The following is a 9,828-nucleotide window of genomic DNA, read 5'->3' on the forward strand; positions in this document are numbered from 1 at the left end:
GTTCATTTCCCTTTTAAATGGTTCCACATTTGTAAGGAGCAAGCATTTGTGGGATGAGCATAGAGCTGAGTATGTGGGTTGCACACATGAAAGTCTGCTAATCTTAGCCAAACAGCTTATTTAACTTGCTATTGACACTTGTTTTGAGTTTCTGGTACCCAGGTGCTGCAAATCAGGTGCTCTGTAYAAGATTTATTGCCATGAAACATTTTTTTTTCAAATAAAGATACTTGTTTATATTAACCTCAAATTTCAGTTTTCAAACTTAATGTTATAATAATGGCACTCAAGTTCAGTAAATCCCCATGTTGTTGACAGATATTAACAGTGTAATACAGGCCTGCAGGGGGTACCTGAGCATGCAGGGGGTTCAGGTGTGTTCTAGTCCCCTCAGACTGGGAGACAAGCTCAAACAGGTTTCACACTCAGGGGACCGGGCAGCACTACTGGAACTGTTGCTGAACTCTAACATTGCATTAAGACTACAAGTTACCACATGCAGCRGATAATTAACTCGTGGCCTGCGGCGGTTCTCTCCAGCTTCGAGTATTGAAGTGTATTTACAAGAAGAACGGAGAGGAAGACATGATAATGTGCTCAAATGTTTCTTGGAACAGAGCAGAAGTTTTTGTGTTTTGGGCCACATCTTTTATGATGGATGTCTTTTTAGTTCTTGTTAAAATCACACTTTGTTTAAACAAAGATTGTGCCATCAGTCGTAGATTGTAACTCATCCTGCACCTGTTTGCTTCTGTTCTATTAAATCTGTTACCTTTGCTCCTCTCCCCTGAGGCCTTATGAGACACCTGTCACACATCTCTGCCTGCTCCTCTGTCTGCTGCAGACACACAGCGCTCTCCCAGGTCCTTTCAACCTCCACGAATTATAGAAATGAGAGGCTTTTTGCTTGGACTGTGGTGCTTTTTCTGCGTTTACCAATCTCTCTCGGGAGAGACCACCTGCAAGCTGAAGGCCAAGTTCAACCTGAGCGGCTACAAGAATGTAGAGAAGAAGAAGGTGGTCATTGGGGGGATGTTTCCTGTCCACAAGCGCGTTGCTTCCAGTAATGGCAACACTTCCAGTCAGCAGGTCTCCTCTGGGTGCGAGGGGTGAGTGGAATCATTTTCTGCTTCGGACTCTTTGGGACTCATATTTAGGTTAGTGTGGGTTCTAAGGGTTTTCAMACTAAGTGACTGAACATCTTTTCTTGTTTATTGAAGGTTTTGCTTCTCATCCTGATCTCATGAAAAGTGTGGAGTTTTAAGCTTTAACACCAAAGATTACTAACAAAATTTGCTTGGGGATACAATTTGTCTGTGTAGACTCTGCAAGGGCCAGTTTTAAAGTAGAAAACAATAGAAAATAATAACAAAAGCTTTTTTCTAAGCCTCACAAATATCAGTCTGATGTTAAGAGGTTAGTGCAAGTATTTCAGCTCTCGAGGTTCATTTACAGCATTTGTTGTTATAGCTGTCAAAATATGCGATTGTTTAAAGTTTTTCATTTTAATTTTTATATACTGGTATCATGTATGATAGCAATTAYATCTTAATATGCATAATTTACTACCAAAAGTCTACTGCTTAATTTGCAATAAATGAGTTGTCAGCAGAGTTGTGTTTTGTTTCCAACTTCTGAATCGTTCGTTTACATTTGAACATTTATACTTTTAAAAGCTACATTCCATTTTACTGTAATGTCTGTCAGATTTATTTATATCCGTTTTTGTCATCACACAGTAGGCATCTGCCGTGCTCTTCTGAATGTTACGAAAACAATATTTTGTATTTTAATTTTTATATAAAAGTTTTCATTATTATTTTGCCTCTGAGCAGTAATGTTTAACGAGAAAGATACTTTTTTTTCTTATAAGTTGATTTAGAAGTGTTTCATGATTTAAAGAAAGGTCACGTGACACCATAATGGTGTTTGGGGAGGTGGAGCTTAAAGCCACACATCCCTAGCGCTCAGACTCTGGTTCCAAAAACACAGCAACCAGGGGTCGCATTTATAAAGCTTGCTTATGCATAAAACAGGGCCAGAAATATACGTATGCCACTTCACGCAAAGTTTCTGGTTTATAAAACTTAAACTTGCCATGAAAATGTGCGGTCCCTCACACCAGCTCTTACCCATGCGTTCATTTTGGAGATGAGAAGCTGGGGGTGGGGGTGGGCTGTCAGCTGCAGAACAGTGTAGGTTGCAGTGTAAACGGGGCAGAAGGGTGGTGTACTTATTTTTAGTGGCAAAACAGTCGGGGCAATGGTTGGGTTGTTTAATTTTATTTATTGTTTTTAATGCCCACAGGCTCTGGGAGAAACTACATTTGATGCTGAGTTTTTGAAAAAATCCATGAGATTGCTCTAAACATCTGTATAACTGTGAAATGAGGGAAAATCTTGGTAAATTACAATTTGTTCTTGAGAGCAGTTGTCAGCACCAGTCCTCCTCCAGACTCAATGACAGTGCACGTGCCTAGGCCTGTCGCGACAGTCAATAAATCAATTAATTGCACGATAATTTTTTTTGAGGTCGGTAAAAAAATGAGGACGATAAGTTTAATTTTCCTGCTTGTTTGTTTACTTCGTCTCTCTCTCTCTCTCTGTGCTCCGCTACACAGGAGCTCAGCTGACTCCTCCCCTCCTATTTTCTAAGTGTCGGGAGGAGTGAACTCTTGCTTTAGCATGAGAGCTCGTAGCAATAACAAACTAAAGAATAGGCCTGTCGCGATAGTCAATAAATCAATTAATTGCATATATTAAATTGCACATATAATTATTAGTTGTAAAATGCTCACCAGGCAATATTATCGCTYATCACAATAATTTGTGAGACAATTAATTGCCCAGCAAAATTTGTTTTCGTGACAGGCCTACGCGTGCCTGAGCCGGCCAATCGCTTTAGTTGACATTGATCAGCTGACTGATTTCAATACACCTCAACATTCATGAGGTACTTTGCATTGAGCGTTTATGGTTGAATGTGGGCGTGTAGAGGGCAGAACATGAGGCGGGATCTTATGTACAAACTCTGAGGTGCAGTTGTGATCTATAAAGAAAAATTGCTTGAAGATGTGTGTACACGTGATTTCATAAAAATGATTTTTTTGGGCATACGCCATTTTTGTCTTKTGGCTGTACATTCACTTTTAATATGAATTCTACGCAATCCTTTATAAATGAGACCCCAGGTCCTGCTGGCTTTAGGGATGGAGACAGATGGTCTTCATCTGCCAACTCTGTAATCTGATTGGACATCCCAGGTGCCACTGCTGCATGTTACTCTACGCGATTAGAAGACAGAAAAGATTGTTTGATTAAACACAAGTACACATTTTACCTCATCATCAACAGTTGACTCATAATTATTGGTTTAGGTGTTCTTTTTGTCAAGACACAAATGTAATATTTCATGTAAATTTTTGTTAAATCTCCAGTTTAACGTATTTGTGTTAAACTTGTTTAATAGCAGATCATTACACAGAAAAGAAACAAACCTTTTAGAGATGCACCGTTTCTTCATCGCGTCTCCCGATCCTCCAGATTTAATTTCCGCACCTTCCGCTGGACGCAGACCATGCTGTTTGCCATCAATGAAATCAACAAGAGGAGCGACCTGCTGCCCCAAACTGACCTGGGCTACGTCATCTACGACTCGTGCTTCACAATCTCAAAGGCCGTGGAAGGAACGCTGACCTACCTGACGGGCCAGGACGAAGCAGTTCCCAACTACCGCTGTGGAGACGGGCCGCCTCTTGCTGCCTTAGTGGGTGCTGGAGGTTCTGATCTGTCCATTGCAACAGCCAGGATCCTGGGGCTTTATCATTTCCCACAGGTCAGCGACTAAATGTCTGCCAGAAATGTAGATAAGACAAATAAACCGACCGAGATAACCAGTTCTATCTTCTTTCTATAGGTCAGCTATAGTTCAACATGTTCTGCCCTGAATAATAAGTTCCAGTTCCCCACTTTCCTAAGGACCATTCCTAATGATGTCCACCAGTCTACAGCCATGGCTCAGCTGGTGCTGCACTTTGGCTGGACCTGGGTGGGAACCATAGCTGCAAATGACGATTATGGCAAATATGGCATCAAAGACTTCAAGGCACAGGTGGAGGAAGCTGGTGTCTGCATCTCTTTCTCTGCGACCCTGCCCAAAGTAAGAAGAACTTTGTACAAATACTTCATGATTGCTTTGATCAGTGTAGTGTCATGAATTAATACCCTATCTCTATGTGTGAACTGTAGGTGAGCTCCCCAGATACCATCAAGAGTATCGTTAAAACTGTAGCTGATTCCACAGCCAAGATCATCGTCGTCTTCTCATCAGACGTGGACCTGAGTCCTCTCATCACCGAGCTGCTCTTACATAATGTAACCAACCGCACCTGGATTGCCAGCGAGGCCTGGGTCACCTCAGCGCTCATCAACCAGCCAGGGGTGTGTACTTTGTCAGCTGCTCGTTGATCTGACTGGGACGTTTCAAGACGTTTAACTGTAATCAGTTGTTTCATGATTTAAAGAAAGATTTCAAGATTAAAAAAAAAAACATTTTGCACCATTATTGTGTGTAAGAGAGTAGGCGGGACTTAAAGCTCCATGTGGCAAATCTGCAGTAGGTACAACACGGTACCCCGATTAAAACGGGTTCTCATGGCTTTAATTTTGAACTAGAATGGAAAGAAAGACATTTAATTGATTTTTCATATTGTCAGTGATCAGAGCTGTCCCTTTATGCTGATGAGGTGATGATGGTATTTATTTTTTTATCAAGGTGAACTCAATCCTGTCTGGTACGCTGGGTTTTGGGGTGAAGAAGGCTGACATCCCTGGTCTTCAGCACCACTTACTTGGCTTGGATCCCTATGATGATGCACTTACTGAGGAGTTCTGGGGGACGGTGCGTTTAAGACACCTGATATTACTAGTTTTGGAGTAAATCATCTGCATAAAATAATCTACATTAGACCAAAAGGCAGTTGCTCCAACTAAAATTGCAAATGTTGCATTCAGACAACTACATACACAGAGATGCAAAATGTGTGATCTTAATTTCGTCTTGCAGTTGTTTAACTGCACACTGGACTATAAAAAAGCTCTGAGGATGGCCAGAGCGGTGAATGGCACACCGTCCAGAGCGGCGAGGGGGATACCAGATGGCCTATGTACTGGCAAAGAGTCTGTGGCTCAGCTCAATAACACGTACTCTGATGTCTCGCAGCTACGAATCACTTACAGGTCAGTCGCTACAACTCAGCCAAACATTCAGGAAATCCAAAATGTAGCCCCTTCATCTTCATTACAGCAGCAATTTAACTGTTGTTTAACCTTTATTGTGTTTTATGCAATATATTCTGTATATACTGGTATAAAATTGATGCGTTTCTCAGTGTTTACAAAGCAGTGTACGCTGTGGCCCACGCCCTGCACAACCTGGAGCACTGCGTACCTGGAAAAGGTCCCTTTGTTGGGAACAGCTGTGCTAACATCAGTAATTTTGAGCCATGGCAGGTAGGCATGCACACATTTTAACAAATCTCTTCACGTGTTTGTGGAACTCCTGAGTCGCCATACGGCTGTTTTCCCCAGTTGATGTATTACGTGAAGAATGTGAATTACAAAATGCCGAACACAGCGGAGGAGATCTTCTTCACAGACGGAGACATAGAGGGCTTCTACGACATCATTAACTGGCAGGTCAACAGTGATGGGGAGATATCCTATGTCACTGTGGGACACTACAATGGCTCTGCAGCTGCAGAGGACAAACTGCACATAAGGAACGCCTCCATTATTTGGAACAATGACAATTTGGAGGTAAGCTGCAAACTGATCAGGACACACAGTTAAACATATGTTATGTYGTGACACTTGTCTAATCTGTGTTTCTAAGCCTCCTCGGTCGGTGTGCAGTGAGAACTGTCAGCCTGGCACCAGGAAGGGGATCCGGCAGGGGGAGCCAGTCTGCTGTTTTGACTGCATCCCGTGTGCTGATGGAGAAATCAGCAACACAACCAGTCTGTATAGAAGTTTCATAATGTTTCCTTCAGACGTCAGATTTATTTATTTTTAATTTTTTTGAGTTTGTACTCAGGAAATAAGGCTGCTCGTAAAAAAATCCTTTGACACATATTTAAGATTTGATCTTTAAATGTTCACTATTTGAACCCAAACACTGAAAACAAAAGCTTATAGAAATAGAAAATATATTGTTATCATGTGGTGGGAATTGAGGCTTGTCCTGAACACATTCTGAACATTTCATGTCTTAATTTCTCAACATTTTGGTCTAAAACTATGGCATGAAAGGCGGCAGGTGATGCTAGGATTCTTACTTTTTCGTCTTTATTGATTTATTTTTTTACGTCTTACAAACGTTAAATCTTGTCATATTTTTAAGTAAAACATTTTCTGTAGACGTTTTGTGTCTAAAATCATCAATCATCAATTTCAAACAGTGAGAACACAACAACACTAGAAAACATTTGCAAAAATAGGAAAATGCATGGTAGTCAGTGTCTCCAGTGTCATTAAACCTGAGAATACTCATGAGAAAAGAGGGACACCACCCCCCTATCCCTGCCTTTTTAAAGTTCCTGTCTCTGTTTTTGGCAGATGCCCGTGAATGTATCCTGTGCACTGGAGATGACTGGTCAAATAGCGCTCATGATGCCTGCGTGCCAAAGATCATAGAGTTCCTGGCTTTTGGAGAACCACTGGGAATCACTCTGATTGYCATCTCTGCCTTTGGAGCTTTAGTAGCCATTGCTGTCGGGGTGAGAAATGTGCAACAACAAAYTGACTCCTCTTTTAGGTTTTAAGGAGCTGAAGCGTCAGAGATGCTTTCTTTTACTTTTCCAGGTTGTCTTTGTCATGCACATCGGCACGCCTCTGGTCAAAGCCAATGACGTCCTGCTGAGCTTCTCGCTGCTCCTCTCCCTGGTTGTGACCTTCCTCTGCTCCATCGTCTTCCTCGGAGAGCCGCAGCACTGGAGCTGCATGACCAGCCAAGTCGCTTTAGCTCTTGGCTTCGCTCTCTGCCTCTCCTCCATCATGGGTTAGTCCACGATAAAAAATTACTTATTGGAACATTACTGAAGAAGTCCAGATGAAGAAGCTGCTGGTGATGTATTACAAGTTGTGGGAGTAAGAAGATTTTGTTTGCAAAAGGTTTAATCATTTTTACACAGTTCAAATGTGCGACATCAACTTTAGAACAGTTTGTAGAAAACTCTGTAAAAGGCATTAAACTGTCATGTAGGATACAGTTGGGTAAAATCTATAAATGATTTTAGAGTGGCTCTTCATACGTTTAAAATACTACTTGTCGTTTGTTTAAACTTTAAATGTTTTTGTGAAGTTTTTCAGAGCTACTGCGCCCCACTGAGAGCTGAGATTTCTGATATGTTTTGCCAATTTCCCGACAGTTTTTCCTTTTTTAAAAAAATGTGTAACACACCGTTASTAAAGGTCATAACCCAATAAGTCTAACCCAGCCTCCTGTTTTGTTGCATAATTTACGTGTTTTATAAAGCTGCACAATAATATACAGGGAAACATTTTTCAACAAGATAGTTGGCTGCTAATAAACATAGCAGCAGGCCAAGCTGAAGGATCAGAGCTACGATAACCTTTTCCCTCTGCTTTAGGTAAGGCAGCAGTGTTGATGCTCAGAGCTCAAGCCTTGAAAAGAGCCAGAAACAGAGCCAAGGCAGCTGCCAAAGCTGCTAAAGCTGCTGCCGAAGCGGCGGCTAACAGCGGCAGTCCTGACGTGATCGTAACCAGCTCCAGTAACTACGAGGCCAGCGCTGCGGACAAACCTGAGGTGGATGTCCTCACCTGTGGCCATCAGCGGGCCATCGCTGCTGTGGCCACGTTAATACAGGTAAGTACAAAACATTACAGCTCAGTGACCACCTGATAAAACTGAATGTTTCTAACTGGATGCTTTTTTTTTTCTTCAGGCCGTAGCGTGCACAGTGTGGCTCATCCTCCTCCCTCCACACCCAGTTAAGAACACCGCCGCCCAGAACGTCAAGATTATTCTGGAGTGTGATGAGGGCTCTGTGATCTTCATCTGCTGCATCTTTGGGTATGACATCTTTCTTGCTCTGCTGGCCTTCATCTTCGCCTTCATCGCCCGCAAACTTGAAGACAACTTCAGGTAAATTAAGGAAAAGTTCAGCCTCGTCTTTTCTCCCTTCACGTGAAAACATTTCCCCCGGTGAACGTGTTCCACTTTGTCCTCCAGCGAGGCGAAAGGGATGACCTTCGGCATGCTGGTCTTCTTCATCGTGTGGATCTCCTTCGTCCCGGCCTACCTCAGCACGCGTGGCAAGTTCATGGTCGCCGTGCAGATTTTTGCCATTCTGGCTTCCAGCTTCGGCCTGCTCGCCTGCATCTTCCTCCCCAAGTGCTACGTTATTCTGGTCAAACCGGATCGCAACAAAGAGGAGCTGATGAAGCCCCGCCCCAAACCCCGGGACGGCTCCATGGGCACCTCGGCCTCTCTTGCGACGGCCGCCACTGAGGTCAACACGTCGTTTGCAACCACTGATATTGATGAAAAATGATTTAAACAATTAAAACAATCATGCACTATTACTTCTGTTATCATTCTTACTATTATTTGAACAACATTATTTAAAGAAAAAGTCAAGGTTGTATGTAAAAAGCAGGATCATTTAAACATATTTTAAAGAAAGTTTATATTTTTTCTTCGCTTTAATGAAATGTCTGTAAATCCCCCCAAACAAACAAGTTTAAGTGTAGTCTGTTTAAAATTAAACCAATATTTAACTCAGACATGTTGCTACTGTCGTTTTTAACCCAGTCTTTATAACATTAATTTGACTTGTGTTACATTGAAAACATTTAGTTCAATCACTTGTAAATGTTTTACAATTTAGTGAGGCTTTGTTAGTAAAATCTACTTTTTAACAATATAACTAATGATTTTTAATCCACGTATTGTGTGTTTTCATTTTGAAGCAATTTTATTCTTCCTTTTTCTAACTAGTAGAGATTTGTGATATTCTTTGATAAGATGTTTTTGTTCCTGCTGATGCTGTAATTATGTTGGAATAAAGACGGATCAAATCAGTGTARGGAAGGTGGATGTCTTTGACGTGTTTAAGCTCAGAATTTAGGTTTGATGGTTTTCATCTTTCTAAAAGTTGATGATCGTTCTGCTTGGACTTTGAAGCAGCATGAGAGYCGCTCAGCATCGTTAAAAGAAGCGATGTCTTTTTGCATCTGTTTGCAGAATGTATAGACGACTACCGTGCTGTCTCAAACAAATGTTAGAATTAACAAAAKAACTGCGATTCAACTGCCTTTTCATTTCACCTCCAACTCTGAATCTTATTTTTCCACCATGCGATGAGATGCTCATCCAATAAGTGAACATTATACAGACACCTGGGGGCTGCAGTGTTGACTGACAGAGCTTTGTTCAGATTGTAGGTCAAAATTTAAAGTCCTTCACAGCTGATTCAATTCTGTACTAAATAATCATGTTCATTAATGGAAGAAGTCTGTTCCTGTTTCTTCTGTCCAGCAGAGGGAGGCAGAAGAAGTTGCAGTGTTTGCATTATTCCCTGATGCAGGACTTTGAAAAGCATGTTGAAAGAAATGTTGGACATGATAAAATAAAATAAAAAAGTCAAACACTCTGCAGAATGATGAATGGTTGAGAAAAAAACAAAGCTCATAAAAACTTTATGTTCAAACGTAATTCTGAAATCCAACTGAATCAAAAACTTGACAAAATGTTCTMTAAAGTTTAAAATCAATGTTAGTGCTTTAGATGTAGAATGGAGAGATTTTT

General features: G+C 41.4%; 1 protein-coding gene across 2 annotated transcripts; it reads left to right on the forward strand.

The window, feature by feature from the left end:
• Window positions 1–364: 364 nt before the first annotated feature.
• Window positions 365–8,600, forward strand: vmn2r1 (vomeronasal 2, receptor 1). 2 transcript variants are annotated; one of them, XM_014012813.1, is made up of 14 exons: window positions 365–1,109; window positions 3,543–3,834; window positions 3,916–4,158; window positions 4,248–4,439; window positions 4,774–4,899; window positions 5,065–5,237; window positions 5,390–5,510; window positions 5,589–5,816; window positions 5,893–6,016; window positions 6,615–6,775; window positions 6,861–7,056; window positions 7,649–7,884; window positions 7,964–8,163; window positions 8,251–8,600. In XM_014012813.1, the coding sequence occupies exons 1-14, from the start codon at window positions 892–894 to the stop codon at window positions 8,570–8,572; spliced, it is 2,832 nt and encodes a 943-aa protein (XP_013868267.1). In that variant the 5' UTR covers window positions 365–891; the 3' UTR covers window positions 8,573–8,600. The 2 variants fall into 2 exon arrangements, with proteins under 2 accessions (XP_013868267.1, XP_013868268.1); XM_014012814.1 differs by having other exon boundaries at window positions 1,018–1,157.
• Window positions 8,601–9,828: the final 1,228 nt, after the last annotated feature.

Source organism: Austrofundulus limnaeus, unplaced genomic scaffold (genome assembly GCF_001266775.1).
Source record: "Austrofundulus limnaeus strain Quisiro unplaced genomic scaffold, Austrofundulus_limnaeus-1.0 Scaffold95, whole genome shotgun sequence".
NCBI classification, from domain to species: Eukaryota; Metazoa; Chordata; class Actinopteri; order Cyprinodontiformes; family Rivulidae; genus Austrofundulus; species Austrofundulus limnaeus.